This window comes from Papilio polytes, unplaced genomic scaffold (assembly GCF_000836215.1).
Source record: "Papilio polytes unplaced genomic scaffold, Ppol_1.0 DF822845.1, whole genome shotgun sequence".
In the NCBI taxonomy this organism is placed as follows: Eukaryota; Metazoa; Arthropoda; class Insecta; order Lepidoptera; family Papilionidae; genus Papilio; species Papilio polytes.
Genome location: NW_013526359.1, coordinates 916660 through 936718, shown reverse-complemented (window position 1 = coordinate 936718; position 20059 = coordinate 916660). Strand labels below are relative to the sequence as shown.

At 35.3% G+C, this 20059-nt stretch overlaps 1 protein-coding gene across 1 annotated transcript in view; it reads left to right on the top strand.

The window, feature by feature from the left end:
• Nucleotides 1-18292, top strand: part of LOC106105605 — a 75789-nt gene extending 57497 nt beyond the window's left edge. The window contains exons 24-42 of the mRNA XM_013286022.1: nucleotides 796-996; nucleotides 2210-2434; nucleotides 3719-3905; nucleotides 4225-4339; nucleotides 6032-6186; nucleotides 8505-8617; nucleotides 9530-9700; nucleotides 10199-10393; nucleotides 10706-10814; nucleotides 10976-11155; nucleotides 11315-11452; nucleotides 11528-11685; nucleotides 11764-11951; nucleotides 12221-12374; nucleotides 12614-12700; nucleotides 12826-12937; nucleotides 13025-13199; nucleotides 13435-13538; nucleotides 16114-18292. Of these exons, the coding sequence (XP_013141476.1) occupies nucleotides 796-996; nucleotides 2210-2434; nucleotides 3719-3905; nucleotides 4225-4339; nucleotides 6032-6186; nucleotides 8505-8617; nucleotides 9530-9700; nucleotides 10199-10393; nucleotides 10706-10814; nucleotides 10976-11155; nucleotides 11315-11452; nucleotides 11528-11685; nucleotides 11764-11951; nucleotides 12221-12374; nucleotides 12614-12700; nucleotides 12826-12937; nucleotides 13025-13199; nucleotides 13435-13538; nucleotides 16114-16271 (2925 nt within the window). The 3' untranslated portion in view covers nucleotides 16272-18292. The remainder of the gene's footprint in view (nucleotides 1-795; nucleotides 997-2209; nucleotides 2435-3718; nucleotides 3906-4224; nucleotides 4340-6031; nucleotides 6187-8504; nucleotides 8618-9529; nucleotides 9701-10198; nucleotides 10394-10705; nucleotides 10815-10975; nucleotides 11156-11314; nucleotides 11453-11527; nucleotides 11686-11763; nucleotides 11952-12220; nucleotides 12375-12613; nucleotides 12701-12825; nucleotides 12938-13024; nucleotides 13200-13434; nucleotides 13539-16113) is intronic.
• Nucleotides 18293-20059: the final 1767 nt, after the last annotated feature.

Sequence of the window (20059 nt, the reverse complement as noted above, 5' to 3'; positions counted from 1 at the left end):
GCTCGCAGTCGACGTGAGACCGTACAGGGTCCACGAATATCTATTATACCAGACCCATGTCATGCAATATAAATAGTTAACTAGAATTACAATAGACGGCGCCACAATTCACCAGCTTCGTACGTCAGACGGATCTTAATCATGAATAAAAGTAAACCATAAGGAAACCAGCGAAGCAGCAACATTATTATAACCCTTTATTATAAATACACACTTGGTTTTATGCATATTTAAGGGTTGAGGAGGCCTGAAAAAGTCTGAATGGTATCATTATTCAGACCGTTTCGCGCATCATGAAACATAATTTCACATTACGTAAATTCTAAGGATTTATTTCATCAGTTTATTCTTGAGTTTTTAGATAACGATATGAGTGAATTTCACATTTTGTTTTCATATTGAATTCAGAGAAACATGTTTCTCGTAAGGAATATATTGCATAAGTTATAAAATTTCCCGAGCGCTACTATCTCTATTGTAATAGCAGACACTCGTTATGTTTAAAGCTGACTTTAAGTCGAACTTTGAAAATTAAACTCAAACTAACTTTTATAAATGTACAGACGGTACCGTTGTTCAACGCTAATCTTTTTATATACTAGTATAAAGAATACTTTGTGTTTATTGTCAATGTTAGAATTAAAAGTTATGTGACATTTGTTAAAATCAATCATTTGCAATCTTTAAATAAGTTTGAAGAATACACCTGTATTTCACTGTACAACTATCATAACATTTTTTAATAGAATTAAAAGGATTAAAAGATAACAGGGATGTAAGGGTCGCTTGTTGCAGTCGCTGCTTACACACGTGTCTCGCGGCACAAAGAGCACGCTGAACAAGCTGGGCGTGTTCACGGTGTCGTCGTTCCACGCGTTCATATGCGCTCGCTCGCCCTCGCTACTCAACAACCTGCTGGCTGGCCGCGGAGCCACCAAGCGGCGGGCCCCCAACCTCTCCCGCTCCAACTCCGGCTCCAGTCGACGCTCCATGCAGGTACACTCGATTACACTCATTTTAATTAAAACGCACACGCTCTTTTGTACACTTCTGCGAAAAATGCATTATAAAATATATTTTATCTTTTTACACGCTGTACTCTGTTGTTTGCGAAAATGATACGAACTTAATGTCCAGTATGAAAAGAGGGTAAAAATTGTTTTTCGCTTTCAGCACGACTCATTTCTCGCTCGTTTTTTAATGTAACATACGACGAGATGAAGTGTTATCATTTGAATTTTCTACACTAAGGAATGTAATTAATAAAACCTGCAAATGTGGTTTTATGATTTTTTGTCTTTCCAATAAATTGGACAGTTTACAATTTACTTCTACGTAGTACAACTATGTTATATTATTTTTACAAATTTTGTGTTACGTAGATCCTATCAAAACTGTAAGAACGACATCACATAACACAACCAATAAAGCAAAACCAATAACAGTTTCATTACTTAAAAGCCAACGTTTCTTTCTAAAAGCTCTTTCTATCTAAGGATAATACTAGAAAAACAAAGCAACATTTTTTTCCTTCCGTACTATGCTTTTAAAGAAGCAATATATCGTCGCTTAGACTGGACAGACGCCATAAAACTTTCAAATGTATTTTTCTTGTACTAACCTAAATCGTGCATCGTATGTTACGAGAAAATTAAATCTTAAAAATAGTGCCGAGGCTTAAGAAATACGGATATACTCTGCAATATTCTTGTATTAGTACCCTGCCCGTAATGCAAGTAGAAAAGGAGCCTATTAGTATACTTCTACGTCGCCCATTTTCTTGGACTACCTTTCATTAAACGCCTCCTTGCCTGAACGCTGCCGTTTTCGCAACAAATTACACAGAAGGTAGCAATAACAGTACCGACAAATGCTGTGCATAAACATAACAAGTTCGCTAGGAAATTTAATATCTTATATTATTAAAGAAAATATACGCATCGTTTACTAGACAGTGAGTTAAGCTAACAACTTTCTTTAAACTTTATATGTAACTTATCTTTTAAGAGAACAAATCAGAATAACGAAGAAATGTTGTATACTATTTAGTACATTTCCTCCGAAATACTATATAAAATCACTAACCATAAAAAGTATGCCTCTTGATAAAGATTTTAATGTTATACGATCAACGACTTTAAAACGACAAAAAAAAAGTTTAAACAGGAATATCCTTTGTCAAGTATTCACCGTCTTGTGGTTTACCCAGATGTCACGTGAGGAGAGCGAGGCGGCTGTCCGGGTGTCCCTCCCTGAGGGTACCACAGCCACAGTGGGGGTGAGGGAAGGGATGTCGGTGGAGGAGTTCCTGGTAGCCGCCTGCGCTCGACGCTCTCTCAACGCGCTGGAACACTTCGTGCGCGTCAAAAAGCGACGTGATATGGAGGACCACAACTACTTCGTGCCTCACCGCAGTGATCTTATTGAAACATACGTTAGTATTTTGTTAATTAATTCCCAACATTTAGATAAGGTTTAAATAAAGGCTCACGATTACCGACATGATAGATGATAAATCTAACACCATACTTCATAGAGTCATATGATCTTGAAAAATAAACGTTCCTTTGCTTGAATTCTGATATAGTTTATAAAGGCTCTTTTGTGGTACGTTCTAGTCTTAAGAGGTTAAAATTACTACCTCTCGTTTATTTTTAATTAAAGTGATAATAAATTTACTTATGTTGTTGATCGTAAAAGTTAATTGAATGTAATCTTCGCACTTCTTACATATTATAGTGATGGAAATCATTAATATAAATTGTCTTTTAAAATAGAAAAAGATAAAGTTTTAATAGTATCTGAAGTGTACACATTTTACATTATACACATTTTAAACTTTGATCGAAATGTTAAGGAGTTTAAATGTTTTCGACGTTTAAAAAAGCGGAAATTTTAAAATAAATTTATTTTAACATAGTACTCTATCGTGGTTTTCTAGGAAAAACTGTAAACTCTGTGGAAAACGGAAACAAGAATTTTATATCGCATCCGATAGAGAAATGTAACGAAGTAATCATAGAATTCACAGAAAACACCTTTCCAATATATTTTGAATGCTTTTTTTTAATTTGAAATATTTCAACAGAATTTTATACATATCGGATATTGCATTTGTCTAGATACGTATTTGCAATTCTTGTCACAAAGTCTATTTAAAGTATTTTTATCTATTTCATAAATGCATAATCAATAAAAATAATACCTGTGTTAGTGGACTCCGATCTGTTATTCACTTTGTATAATTAAAATCGTTATAGTTTTTAGTTTGTTTACGGTTTTAGCAATAAACAGATGAATACTGCAATAATATTAATAGCGTCAGAAACAACAATAAATTTAAATTTGAAAGTAATGATTTAAATTGGTAATTTAAACAGTTGTTTGAGGCCGCAACAGGCAGGCAATTCACTTAATGATACCCGCTTGTAATCATTGCGGACCCCGGGGACCAATTACGCGAACCCAAATGAATTTAATTACACTATGACGATAGCTACCTGATCTACTTACCTTATGTTTACATATAAAATGCTAAAATATTAAATACACATTTATATCATAGATACAAGGTAACCGTACAGTTATTAAGAGCATAATAAATCTAATGCTATAGAATTTTCTAATTGAAGATTTTACTAAGACTTGTATTATATTTAAAATATAAGCAGGATAAAAGGTCTTCTTGTTTTTTTAATACTTAATTCTTTTCATACAGTTGCATACTCACGAAGTCGTCGAAGTGTGTGCGAAGATCTTGTACCAAGTGGAACTGCAGCGCAACACTCTGGAGCAGATGTGGGGCTTCAGCGTGGAAGCGGAGTTGATAGAGAACGCGGAGAGACAGGACGAACTCTGTTGCTACGTCAGCCGCGTCGAAGACAAGAGCGTTGCCATGCAGAACGGTTAATACTTACTATAACACATGAATTATAAATCTATCCTTAAATTAACCATAATTACAATAACGGAATCATTAGAGCTTTCTGTTACTATTCCGAGATGATGCAATAACAATACACAATTTTTTAAATTCGAATGTAACAGCAATGTCGATTGGAATTAATTCTTTCGAATCGCCTTTATCATTCGTAGAATCTCGATGTAGATTAACATTTTCTTTGAATATACAATTTACAAACTAATTGCGCTACTTCTCTGTGTTTTTCCAAACAAAAAAAATCTATTCGACGTTCGAGTTGCAATAATTGTCTCCTTTGTCAGGGATAATCAAAGGCGACGAGATAATGGTGATCAACGGAGCAATCGTGTCCGACCTCGATATGATGTATTTGGAGAGCGTCCTGCAAGAGGAACTCTCGCTCGTCATGATGATGAGGTAAGTTCGCGCAACTTCCCGCCAACTTTCCGCATTATTACCTTCCGAATCTTACACCGTCATCTTAGTTTATCATTTATCATTAATCACTTACGGTAGCCGAGTTCGGAAGTGTCGTTTAGAAATAAATAATTCAGGGCAGATGGGAATATGGATAGAGGAAAAAACAACTTAACTTTCGCTTCGCTAAAGTGGTGGTGGAACAGGAAACCGAGCGGCTGGGGCCTAATAGAACGGAAGTCGAACGCGGCGCTCGGCGCACGGCAGCGGCGAGGAGGCCTTCATAGGCATTTCCCGCCCTCATACACCTGACCTTTTGCGACCGCGACAAGTTTACTGAAGCGCTCGGTGCGACCTACATACACCCTCGCCCTGCGGCCTCGCGCCGCACCGCACCGCACCGCACCGCACCGCGCCGCGTCGCACCGCACCGCACATTGTGGGAGCCGCCACGGAGCCTCCTGACGTCTACGCGCCGCGACAATTAATGTTCCCCGACAAAATACACACCTCGATATATTCACTCTCGACACCATGCCATTGTTCTGAACCGTTTTGTCTACTTTCACAACAAAACAAGCCCGCTAAAGCCGCCGGCGACACGATAACTTTGTTTCCCATGTGGTAAGTTAGTGGTAAAAGTTCACAGGTTTTATGCCTGTGCCCCTTATAATGTTTCATAAAATAAAAATTACGTCCTAACCTTTTATTACTTATCCCTTTGATGTACGTCCCGTTAACTGAAATATCATTTTACGTAAACGTAATTAAACGAAAGTCAATACTTTTTAAAGGCTCCTGACCCTGCAAGATCTTAATTAAAAATTGTACTAAAAATATCCGAACCACAGCACAATATCCATAAATTCTATAAAGATAACCTACTATGAACTATGAATCGAAAAGGGTCGGTAATATGAAGAGAATACTAATAAAAATCAATATTAACTGAACGATAAATTTAACTATAAACACATTATCCTCTCCCAAATAACATTTTATCCTTTAGAAACCAATTCCATAAAGCAATTTACCTTATTACCTTTACCTCATTACTTGTATTTCATAAAACATTTTCCTAAGAATCTCACAAGATGGTTCATTAAATTAGCACAAACAAACAATCATGTAACCGCACTTAACCTCGAGTATAAACTGTCAGTAAAAGAACATCCCTCCTTTGTAAAAAACAAGCCATTTTCATTTGTATTCCGTCGTACCAGGACTTAATCTTCGTTGTCAGTTGTTATCTATAAAAATGGCACAAGGATAGCCTTCAGTAATCATACATTTATATTTTCACAAGGCTAACTGTGAAGGACTTATCGCTTTCTAGGCGAACGCAATTACTTGAGATTATTGAGCTTATATGTGGTCGCTCGCTAACTTTATTTATACACCACTTAAATAATATTTTATAGATAACTTTCAAAGAAAAGAATTATTTGTTGGTACGTAAATTATAAACTTGTTCAATTTCAATTGTTTTGTCACCGATAAAAGCTTTTCTATCAACAAAGAACCTAGAATATACATTTTTTATTTGTTTATCCATCTATCAGAACAAAGTCGGGCAACTTTAAGAATATCTGTATTGTCTTGTACTGAGAAAAGAATTGCAATATGTAGATATTAATATATGTGTGGAGTAGAATTCTACGGTTACATAAATTGAATGTAAATTTCAACCAGGTCGTCACGTACCGAGCCGCCGGAACTGAGCGGTGTGATGCGCGCCGCGACCGACGACATAATAGACTCGCTGGTGTGCCCGCCGCCGCCCAGCGAGCCGCCCGTCATCTCCGACGACATGATATCCGGCCTCATCGTGCCCGCGCCTGCTTGGAGTGAGTACCCTTACACACTTACAATGCTATTGCACAATACTTCAATAAGTAATTCTGTGGCAATGAATGAGTAACATATATTACTTCGTCTAAGTTTAATACAGAGATTTACAAGATGTAAGAGTACAGTTATAAAGACATGGCCAGTCACATGGACTATATCTAAGTACAGTAGAAATAAAAGACACAAATCTCAGTACACTCACGTGCATGCAAATCGTACGCGTCGCAACATTATGTTCTCTGTATATACACGGCAATATTTATGAGCTGCTAGATACATCACTCTATATATGCTTGTGCAATTTAAGCGAGTATGTGCGGTGACATCGATTGACACAATTATTGGCAAACAATTAATATCGATCATTAGTATATAGACCATCCAATATGTCGATACATACCACAGCACTATCCAATTAAATTTTAATCGGTATCAGCAAATGGAATCGTATTGTTTTGCATAGTTATTCTGCTTTAGCGAGCAATATAGATTGAATTAACATTTCCATTTCGCCCCCGACGCTAACAAGCAACTCTTCAATCATTTTCTATGTATTACTTGGCATCGTTTCCAATACAGATTTACAATATTGTGGCTTTTATCCAATAATGTAATATGAAATAGAGAAAATAACATGCTGATACTGCTAGTAAAGTATACTTTTATATTTTATAGGTATTTGTAGATTGCTAAAGAATATCATAGAAACTGGAATTGCTTTTAAAACAAGAAGCAAAATCTCTACATAATATACGGTTCGCTACGAAATATAAAATGACTCACATTTAATCTTAAAATATTACTACATAAGACGATGTTTAAGTACTTTCTTATGAATAACGGCACAGTAAAGAATTACCGAGCAATAAATTTTGGTTAAAAGCGACGAGGGGATTTAACCTGTAAACATAAATTAATTTAATTTAACCTCTTCATCCTTTTCGTCGTATTCCTTTTTTCGAATTATTTTCTCGGTGGTCATTATTTAAACTCGTCCAGGCGAATTTTGCTGCGCTGTTGAATTCACAACGACTGCGTTCTGTTGTGTAACAAGAGCTAATTATTATGTATACACGAGCTGCATACTCGTTTGCTTAACATTGTCCACAATAACACAATTTGATGCGGCCACACGACACCGCTCCAAACAATACCTATATCGGACATGTCTGGTATATTTGCTACGGAATGAGTTATGGCACGTACCGTGTAAAGCATATCGTTACACGGACCTTTATTCACAGGATGTTCGTTATTTAAATTGAAAAGCTCTCTCCGATAGCCTGTTCGATTATGAACGCGTCATTTATCATTTCTTTCATAACGTTTTTGCGATATTGACTTACACACTGTACACAGAAATATGAAAATTTATTAAACAACGTCAACCGTGTAATCTGTTATATAGTGTACATCCCTGAAAATGGTATACAAAAAAGTCTTATAACATTTTTAATTGTTTTCTTAAAATGAAGTTCGTTCGATACATGTAAAATTGAGTACATATGTACAGCTAAGTTTTCGTAACTTCACGATTGGCCGCATATTTATCATGTAGGTCGAACGTGGGTTTATTTAAGCTTAACACTCCGAATAATCTGCCGACACGTTAATGTTGTTTCTCATTTCTAGGAAGTACCGCTGAGCCGAGAATTCAATAATTAATCGTAGAACCAATTATTTCGTTACAAGAAGTATCAATTTCAATTTGAAATAAGGTTCATTCTCTTCAACTTAAACAATTCTAATTAATGCAGAAATAAAAAAAAATCAAAGTACTTAAACAAAACGTTAAAATGAAAGAAAATGCTCGAGCTTTTGTCCCTAAACTGAACAAAAATAAATGAAAAACACTCGTGTAGGCAAGTAGAAATTCATACTAAGTTAGAAACAAGTATACTCTCGACGCGGCGTCAAATGAAGGCCGTGACCCTTTCCGTAGGCTATTTGCCGCTGCTGTTGACTCACCTCGACCAAAAAAGCACATTGTGTCACTCCGTGTCATAAAGCTTGCTCCACATCAAACATGTAATTTTCCGCGCCCCCACTTTGTGCTTTTAATAAACATTCAGACCAGATTCTTTGTATTTGAGAATCGTTTTAAACCTTCACATATTAAAATACAATTTTAAACTTAATTCTATAAAAATATTAAATAAAACAGACAAGCAAACATGTTACAAAGATATGGTTACAGCATTCAATTATTATCATAGTATAACGGTAAGAAGTTATTTTTGTAATGGTTAATCAAAGTGAGGAGACTGTTTGTTCCTTTTTTAAACGCAATACAATTATTTTTATTTGTATACAGGTAAAGAACTATACAGCCCCGAAACAGATGCACATGGCGGTGATTCTACAACATCCGGACCTCCCAAAGTCAGCTCTAGAACTAATTCATTCGAAATCGAGAATCTTCTTAAGGTAGTTCATTTTTATTTTAGCACAATAACTGATTTATATGTTTCCATTATCATTTAGCGAATTCCCAAAATAAGGAGGTACTCAATTCGTCTGTATGTTTTTTATGTGTGTTACGGCATAACTCCGCCACTAGTGAACCAATTTTGATAATATTTTTTTTTGTTTTGAAGAATTTATAAATTTAAGCAATCGACGTAATGAACTTTTAAATAAATATTTTTCAATCTCTGTTCTAATAACTTGTTCAATAATAGAAAACTTTGTTAAATATATACGTAAAATTAGTAGTTTTGGTTAGAAACAAATAAATTAGTTATCAATTACTAATTCGATGTAGAGCCGGCGTATTCTCATGCAAGTGTTTAAGTCGCTCGAGTCTAAACGCTGAAGCGACCACAATCTCAATAGTTTGATCCAGCAGAACTTTACTTCGGTAACTAAACAATAGCTGAGATTTCGAATTTCACAACTAATCTCCATTGAAGTTCCTACGAGTTATTTCAAAGAGTCAAATATTATTTAATTAAAGTTAAATATCATTAGATTAACAGAATTATATTTATCTTGTTAATATTCATTACATTAAGAAGATTAAATTTATTTACTAACTTATCTTAATTATTTTCAATAAGCCTTAACTAAAGAATACTTACACTAATATTATAAAGAGGAATGTATTGTATTTTTGTATGTATTCAAATAACTCGAAAACTTCTGGTCCATTTGCAAAGATTCTTTCACCATTAAAAAGCTACGTTATCAGTAAGTAACATAGGCTATGTTTTTTACTATTTATTAATTTCACATTGACGAAGTTGCGAGCAACAGCTTGGTCATAATGTAATAATATTGAAGGGGGTATCAGTGTTTGGAAAATATTTGCTAAGAAGCGAAGTGTGGTGTAACTATCAGAGTGCGGAGCAAGTGACTGGTTGGTGCCGGTCGCCGGCGGACACGCGGCGCGGCAGCCCCACCGGCAGCCTCGCCAGCGCCGCCGCCACGCCCTCGCGTCACCTCTCTGATGCCGACAAGCTGCGCAAAGTGCTGCTCGAGCTGGTCGACACCGAGCGTGCTTATGTCAAGGTACAAAGTAACAATGTAATATAGTTAAATGTAACCTTTATACGAGAATATCTACTTTTGAGTTATATTTACTAGCTATACACTGTTCTCATTTGTTATAATAAAACCGATTTCATTAGACGTCACCAATCTAGTTAACAAATAAAATAACTTCTTTGTACGACGACGTAATTTAAAAAAAAATCAAAAGAAACATCTAAAATAACAATACCTTAATTTCAAAACATGTTATGAAAATTAATGGAATCCAATTTTTATTGTTTACTTCCTTATTGTTAATTGCTTAAAAAACAATCTGAAAGGTAAGTAATTTGATAATTCGTTCAAACCGTATAAATTAAATAAAGCCGAAAAGTTTAAACGGATTCTGGATCCGCACAAACGGCAGCACCTGCGCCCCGACAACTGACACTCACTGAAATGTTTACTTCAAACTAAACTCGATCCGGGATATTAATACTCTATTGTAATTGGGACTTTGTTTACCGTCGCTTGCAGCACCTAAACAATTTATTGGAAAATTACTTGGAGCCATTGAAGAAGGAAACTTTTTTATCGAACGCCGAAATCAACGCTCTGTTCGGCAATATTCAAGAGATTGTGACTTTCCAAAGACAATTCTTGCAAAATCTCGAAGAAGCCCTCGAGGCTGAACCTAACTTCCATCACTTCGAATTCTCGAATCAATTCAAGGTAAGATATTTTTTTTTTATAACATAAGGTGGCAAACAAGCAAGCGGCCTGAATCCACCGAAATGGAAAGCGACAGATGCCTATAAACATCCGCAATTGCAGCGTTGCCTTCATTGACGGAAGAGGAGACGCACATAAAGAGGACTTTCCCCTTCCTATGCGTCTTCTCCACCATTAAATTTCCTTCCCATCCTTTCCTTTTAAGAAAAGGGTGGAACGGGAAAGCGACTAAAATTAATTATACCACTCTTTATATGACAGTACTTACACAAAAAACTTAACATATTAAAACTATTTTATTTTGTCTTGCAGAATGTCCTCTTTGCCGTGGGAAATGCTTTCCTATATTACGTCAATCATTTCAAACTGTACAGCTCGTTCTGCGCAAGTCACAGCAAGGCTCAGAAGGTTTTGCATCCGAGTAAGTTTATTACTTTATTAGTTAATTAACTTCAACTAAATTTACAACTTAGTAATAAATGTAAAAATTGGATTTACTTTATTAATCTAAAATGTTTTTGTCAAGATCTTTAAGATTGTATTTCCTTTTGAGTGTTATTTATTTAACCTTTTCTCATCCAGATGAGGGTAATCAAGCTCTACAAGAGTTCTTAGCGGCGCGCAACCCCAAGCAACAACACTCCTCGACTCTGGAGTCTTACTTAATTAAACCGATTCAGCGGATACTCAAGTATCCATTATTACTGCAACAACTCAGAAACTTGACTGACGTTAATTCTGAGGAACATCTCCATTTAGTAGGTGAGATCAAGAACATAAAACATAATGAAATTTATTACTAATTACTTAGTAATTAATTACTTTTGTTAAGATACGTGCGCTACAGTACGGTAATAAATTAGTGCTAATGTTCTAATTATAGAAGTTACTTTTGTAGTGCTTACAATTTAAATGTTACAGAGGCATTAAAAGGGATGGAAAAAGTCGCGGAACATATAAACGAAATGCAACGAATTCACGAAGAATATGGTGCTATATTTGATCATTTGTTTAGGCAACACCAGAAGTCTTGCAAACAACCAATAGATCTCAGCCCTGGTGAGTAAACAATTTTACATACAAACTATAAATACACCATTGAATAATTTAATTTATTATTTCTTACTTCTACAGGTGATTTGCTGTACTATGGCGGTGTAGAATGGTTGAATATATCTGATTTCTTAGGGAAAATTAAGAAAGGTTTGGAATTGCACGCCATGTGCTTCGTCTTTAAATCCGCAGTTGTTTTCCTCTGCAAAGAAAGACTGAGACAGAAGAAGAAGTTGATGGTATAATTTTCACTTAAAATGTTATAGATATCGGTAATATGTATTAAAAGATTACAATTTTATGTTTGTGTATTGCAGGGCGTGTCGTCCAAGAATAACTCTAATGAGGTGGAGATAATAAGGTACCAAGTGTTAATCCCTGTGACCGAGGTGCAGGTGCGCGCCTCCTCTGCAAAGGACATGGACAGCCACTTCCTCTGGGAGCTCATACACCTGCGGAGTCAGCTGCAGCGCCGCTCGGAGAAAGTCTACGTACTCTCTAATAGGTAAATAACATTAGTATCTTATTTCTTTAAGTCTTATGGCTACAAAGATAGAGGAAGACGAAGACCAAAGAATGTATGGACAGATAAATTGTGTGAAAAAAGATATGCTTAAGAAGGGAGTAAATTCAGATACGGCTGATAGATATGTATGAAAGGTCAGCACCGTGCTGACCCTTCGCAGGGACAAGGGCAAGTTGATGATGATTTCTTCAACTCTTGTAATCATCGGTTTCCGAAGCATTTTTTTTAATTTTCATTGTATCAAACAGCACGGCAGACTTCCGCAACGCGTTCCTGAAGACGATCCGTCAGATAATCCGCGAGTCAGTGCGCAACATGTCGCTGCCGAGCTCGCGGCCCGCGCCCACGCCACCGCGCGCCCCGCACACCCTGGATCGCGACCGCGACCGCTCCAAGCACCAGGTACATATTGAAACATTTTTTGATGTATAAACTACCACTTGACCACGATTACACCTGAAGTTAGTAAGCATTATCATTTTTAACTATTGCAACTCTTGTGGTGTCATGTGACAACCACCACAATAATTTTAGAGGATTATTTATTTATCCACAAACAGCAGGTTTTACTTGATCATCGGACTTTATGCTAAAATTATGAGATTAATAACTAACGTACTCTAAATAACGCTTGTTTTCAGGTGCATGTAATGCAGGGATCGCAGACTCTTGGGAAAACAAAGAAACCTAAAACTTCTGGACAACGTTTATCAGCCGGCAATATTGAGGTAAGACCGAAGTTCAGAATCAATAACAAACGCTTATTTAAATGTAACTGCCATAGATACTTTTAGTATTGTTAAAGAATAAATTGTAGTTGCTTTTAATTAAACCAAATTACATATTTATCTAGGTTGGTGACTTGTCGCGGGAGAACTCTCAAGACGCCGATGAGCCCCCTCAAGATGTTTCCTCAGACGAACCCACGTTCAGAACTCGAAGCAAGACTGTTAATGATTCCTCTGGTAAGATAATTTTAAATTTTCTTTTTTATTTTGATCATTTTGTGAACAAACCAGAATTTAATGTCGTTGATATTTGCATGTTAACAGATAGCAGCAGCAAGCGGACTTTGCCGCCGCTGCCGCCGCCGCCGACGACCGACACGGACAGGTCGACGGAGCAGGGCTCCACGGAGCCAGGTTCTAAGTCGGAGGGCGAGGACGAGCCGCCGCCGCCGCCCGCCAAGCGAGGGTTAGGCAGAACTCCCAACCACCTCACCCTAAGGTATCAACATATGTATGGGTTAGCATCACGGACGACAGACACACTGCACCTACACCAATGTCGATTGGGACGACTCTTCACACTTTCACTTCATGCGTTTATTTTAATATTCTCTTTTCTAAATTTATGTAGGTTTACTTGTTCCTACTCATACATATGTCATTACTTTTCAATTTGATACTATTATTTATACTGCTATCCTAATGTAAAATGTATTCTTACAATTGCTTTACAGCACGACTTCGACCCTGAGCGCCGGCAGCACCGGCAGTCAGGCGCGCCTCATCCAGTCTTCCCACCAGCCCACTCAGTACCAGCCAACGATGGTCAAAGAACTAGGTAAGCGGGAGTCGCATTCTCTGAAATCGTCCCCAGAGCGCAAGAGTTCGACGTGTTCGGCAGATAGAAAGATTAAAGTGATCCGCTCGGGCAGCGGGAGCAGCATTAATAGAGACAGATCTCCGAACAGATCGATGGATCAGTCCCCCGATAGAGACCGCGTCACCAAAGTTATTATTTGCAAATCTCCAAACAAATCCAGTCTCAAACAGACCAAATCTCTTCAAAAATCTCCAAGAGGTAGTTTCGATCAAAGCAAATCTCCGCGAGATTCGATGGACAAGTCGCGGTCGCCGCAGCAGAGCTTCGACGGTTCGCGCTCGCCTCGCGGGAGCATCATGAAGTCGCGCGAAAACAGTATAGACAGAGCTAAATCACCCAAACCCGGCCCAAAGAAGGGCATAATGCGGACTCCGCAGGCCAGTTTTGACAGATCTCCGTGCAAGTCGCCGAACGTCAGCCGGCGATCCTCCAGATCTAGCGGTGATAAGCTAGCCAGAATCGGTACTAATTCACTGGATAGAGTAACGCATTACTCACAGTTGGCTAAAGCGGAAGACAAAGCTATGAAAATGGGCATCGTCGTGTCGAAATCGACGGAATCGATCGCTAAAACTATTGAACACCCCACTTGCGTGCAATGCTACCTTTCTGGGAAAAGGCAGAGCAAAAGTTCCTAGCATAAGGGGAAGGGCAAGGTCCCAAAATCCCGTAGAAAATCCCTGACGTCTCAATCGATTCTCGTAACATCCGACCGCAGCAGCGTCGAAACTCTAGACGGCACGGGCCACGAGCGCGGGACTTGCCCTTCCTTCAAGCATACACCGGACAGGAGCGAATTCAATCAAATACACGTTTAATTAAAATCCCTTAATTCAGTTATTTATTGTATTCTTAATTTTATTAAGATCTAAAATGATGTTTATTCATTTTTATATCCTTTTTCAAATAAATGGAATTGATAGTTAACTTTTTAACTTTAGCTGGTTACGTAATATCGAATTGTTTTTTAGATAATTTGATTACAATATGACTCAAAGCAACAGCCAGACCTACAATTTACAGTGCGCAAATTATAGTTTTTTGTATATTCATTTTCTATTTTAATAATGTTATAATCTCCTGAGACTGACAAACTATGACGGCAATTACGAAACTAAATTACAACCAAAACTAATCAGAGATCTTCAAACCAAACACAGATTGTGTTGGCTAAATTAAAACGAACTTTTTGACTAGTAACGGAACGTTCAAATCTCGTATACGTAAACTACTAACAATAGTTTTACACGAAATCTAAGATACACAATGAAATACCTTTAACAAAAAATCTTCATTATATGTGTAGATTAGAGTCCTAAATCGTAGTTAGATAAAAATAATAAAAATAGTAATAATTAAATTTTATCGCAATTATTGTAGTAACTCTCAAGTGCTAAGTGTTATATTATAATGGCTGTGGAATCGTACTGATCTTAATCCTTAATTATTTTTGTTAAATTCTCTTTTTTGTTAATATTAAATTATTTATTTAACAACTAATGTATTATATTAGGTTTAACATTATTACGTAGGACGCCATGGATTTGTACCATTAATTAAGTCTTCCATTTCGAAATATCTATATTTATTAAAGCTATATTTTTTATTTACTTTACCCTTTTCTTCGGTACCTGCTTAAACTAAGACTAAGTTTACATTTAAATACTAAAATAGACCGACATTTTTTTATTCTTAATTAATATTTAAACAGATTGTATTTTTATTTCGATCATATTTTATTCATTTTATTTAATATTTATTATACCACGTATGTAACTTACGAAAATTATAATAATGGATATTATTGTGTCTATAAATACATGATATAATCAAATACATAATTATAAATGTAGCTAGTTTCCAAAAAGGCGCCTAACCGCTTAAAGGAAGGTATTACTTAAATCAACTGTAGCAAATCATAAATATAATATTAATTAATAAAAATAGACTAGTCCACTTAAATATACACAATATATACTCTTTTCTTCTTACTTAATAAAATTAAAAGTAGAAAAAAGACATAATCTCTATACACATAGTGCTTTCTTAGCTGTGCACAATGTTTCTGTCGAATATACTACATATAGCATAAACATACATAGACACTGCACTTAGGCCGGACGAGAACCGGGATGAAGACGACACCGTCGGTGCACCGTAGATTTAAAATTATTATGTAACAGTAGTTGATATTTAAGAAAAAACTTATAAAAAAAATCCTCCACATTCATCACAAACTGATCTGTCGATACTACTTAACAATTTCATTTGAATGTTCGATGACAATGTTGACCGCCGGTAACAAATTTTAAGCAACGCCACCGCTACCCGGTAATCCTTCGTGTCCGCGCGTCGAAGTCCTAATCGGTCGTACGCTTGCACGGGGCGCCGAACCTACGACAACATTCATCAAACATTCAACTCTTATCGCGTTATCCTGGCGATCGGTGCGATCACTTGCAAAATTCAAATTCCGAACTAGAGCTGACGTCAAAGTTGTTTGTGAAAGAGTTTGGTGTTTGGTGTGTTGTAGGGTCGCCCGTGTGGAAACCGCGCGAGGTGGCGGGCGAGGCGTGCCCTGCGCCGGCAGCCGTCGCGCCCACCACCCTGCCGCGCTCGCAGCGCCCCGCGCCCCGCGCGCACCACCTCTCCGCCAGCCGCAAGTCGCTCGCGCCCGACCACCGCCACTAGCCGCCACAACTACCCACCACTACCCACCACTACCCACCACTACCCGCCACTACCCATCACTACCCAACACTACCCTCGTCCTCAAACACCCAGGGTTGCCACCGGTACTGCATTATAAAGTATTCAGACATTTCATATCATTCTGCTCGAAAACAATAAGATAGGCATAATTTTGCATTACATTTATTGAGTACGTTAACGAATAAACACTGGAACTCTATGAATTTACTATAATTTAACGTTATTAAGTTTCATGCAAGTTTTTAAAAGTGACAGATTATTGTTATTAAAGGTTCTTAAGAGTGATGGATAAACACCAGTTTATTTATTTGCAAAAAACTAGGTGGCAACTCTAAATGCAACGTTTTCAGACGTTTTCCTCTCCATATAAAGCCACAGTCACTGTCCTAAATTTTCATAATTAAATTTTAGATATCGTAAAGTAAGTTTCAAAATTACAAATTGTTGATCTTTCAAATTTGTTTGCTTAATTAAACTTATTGATTTCTCCTTTTAGTATAAATCTAATGTCTGGGCTATAAATCGGTATCTATTCCTAACGTAAATATCGTTGACTTTAAACATTACTGTTAATTAAAGTTTTTAAACGTGGGGCGACGTCATTTTGTTTGAAAATCGACTGATGGTTTTGCATGTCTTTAGGAATTGTTATACACGCTCGTAGTATCAAAGAAGGCGTTTTTATTGTGACAAACTTTATCAATATAACAATGTTTTTTTTTATATCGAAACCGGATATGTCTTGAATAGATCTTTAATATTTAATTTACTTTCTCGCTTCCAAATGTTTATTTAGTATAGTTTATAAACTTATAGATACGATCTAGGTTATGAACATTCATTGTTACAAAATGAAATAACCTGAACGTTTACAATAATTTCCTTGAATGTCTCTTTATTAAACATTTCCAATCCCATAAAACGAAGCTCAAAGTTTATTTTTATATCCACTTTGATACATTAAACCAAATTTAAAAGACTGCATGAAACTATAATTTGACAGACATTATTAAAAGGACAGGAAACAAGTTTAAGATCGGTATTTGCTAAAGACAATCGGAGTGGGAATGTTGACAGATAAATGGAGGCTATATAAATTGATTGATATAAATCGAATAGCAACAAATTGCATAACACGACGTAGTTTTATCTCTGCTCTAAGGTGATCAATCACATAATAAAATAATTTTCATAGACACTAAGTTTTATTTATATTAGATCTACAATCTTCTTATGTAAGTTGGATCTTATAATTACAAATAATGACAATATCAATAGAAAAACCAATTGCAATCGTTGCATTAAATTAGTTATTTCTGATGTAGTTCGTAATCGAAAACCTAAATTTTATGTTTATTATTTCAAATGGTTATCCATAATTCCTTCAACGTGTTTAAGTTATATCTTCTTATATCGTAATTTAAATCATATAAATATATATTATATGGAAGAAAAATCGCAGAAAGTTATCATTGTTCTAACTAAAAATATGTATAGACTTTATCTATGTTCTTAGATGACACTGTAAGTATTCTCTATATTTAGTTTGTCTGTATGTTCGTGAAAGCTCAATGGAATTAGTTCACTCGTACTGAACGGTATCCTGTGCCAAATTAGGTATCCTTTATACCTATGCTTGTTAATATTCACTGTTGACATTAAACAGAAATATATCGACAATGTAGTTAGCTATAATCAACGTGCGTTTCGTTTGACACGGTCGCCGCGACACACTACCCTATAGTTCAAAATGCACTTACCCTATGGAAGTACACTAGGTAGTTTTGATAATAATTTCTCTTCGTGATCAAATTCGAAATTCTATCATAGGTTAGGCGAATGGTATAACATATATCCTAGATTATGTTTGAAGCGACTCCGAAAAATATTTGTATGTACAATTAATGTTTACTTTTTGTAGGTAATTAATTCATGCTGATTTTTGAAAACGTGAACTTATCTGTGAAATGGATGTTATCATTTTTTTAACTTTTTTTTGGAGAATTCAATTTAATCTCAAATGTATCTTACAAAGGTTTATTAGATTTAAATGAAGAATTAATACAGTGTTAAATGTTTTCAAGTATTTAATTAGTTAACCCATGTAAAAATATTAACCAAAGAAATAAATAAAATAACTAAATTTTATTTGTATATTAATCAAATTGCAATTTATAAAAAACATCTTACTTAATTTATTCTTAAAAATCACTAACATATTTGTTGCATATACATTTAAATATTTAATAAAGATATTTTATAACAATGTGCTTAGTTATTAACGTTATTAATATTATATTAAAATTACTAACCATATTTAATTCAAATAACATATTTATTAGAGAAAAATTACTAACATAAATCGAATAGAGTATCGAAAAATTAAAGTGCCAAAAAGAACCACAATACTTTGATACGTGATATAACGATAGTATTTAGAACTTTTTAATACATCTTCCAAAGATCTAAACGTTTATAATATTGTGATTTTAATATCAGAAGTTTGCTATAAACTGATGTTACTCAAACATAAATAAAAATGATTGTGAGATGACATATCATTGACGAAAAATATCATTTTCACAGATGTTTCACGTTTTCAAATACTGCGCCGTTAGTTTTAATTATTTACAGTGAATTAAAATAATTGAAGGTATATATTAACAGTTAGATATTGTAATTATTTATTATTGAGGCCACAAATATTGCATTTACATTTCGAATATTATGTATCGTTTTAAAGAATTGTTTTTGTGATTTATTAAAATAATACATGTTTATTAATATACATATGTTAAAATATTCGAATTTAATAATTACGAACTTATACAATCAATTTATAGATATTGTTATACTAAGAAAATATAATTAATAAAATAAATAAACAAATATGAGTGAAAAATGAAGTGAACATAAAGCTCATTATTTGCGATTGTATTTCATACTTCAATGACAATTGGAATGTAATGTAGGACAATGGAAGAATATTTAGAAAGACTTATTGAAGTAAAATACGAAAGTAACTAATGTTATAATAATTATTGTACTTTATTATTTTACCTTGAGTTTTCCAACCATTCGGTTGTGTTGAATGACAATCTTTCTGAGCTACAAAACACTTCAATATTGAATGAATGATCTCCAGTTGACCGAATACTTCATTGACAATTGACGAAGGAAATACTGGCATCATTTAATCCAAATATAATCCGGCATTCTTGAAGTACAGCTTTCCAATATGCCAAAGCAAATGCGGAGTACGCACTTGAGTTGGCACGTGGGGTAGAGCGCTATTGTTGTTTCCAACGTGCCAAAAGAAATGCTGGGTACTATATACCTATAAAATATCTTATCCCTTTATGTTTTTGTATTGGTTGTATTTACTTGTTACTTTATAACAGATCAATACTCGATATTTTAAGTCTTTTTGTAATTGCCTATATTAAAAGTGCCTTTACGTGTTTAAACAGTAACGCGTATGTTTCAGTTGATTTCAATATTCAGTAAAGTATCTCGGTCGATGAAATATCATTAAAAGTATTTCTTGTAGCAATTTTATGTCGCTTCCAGCAATACTTGTTTTGTTTATGAAATAACATGTGTATGTATTTATATATGTATGTAATATATCAATCGGTTTCCTAAATGTTAAATTGGTTCAATTTTGTGACACATACGGATTATAATTTTTATTGCTTATGAATAAATATAAAATGTAACTGTGGACTTTTTGTGTATTAAAAACTAATTCCCAGTGTAATTATGTT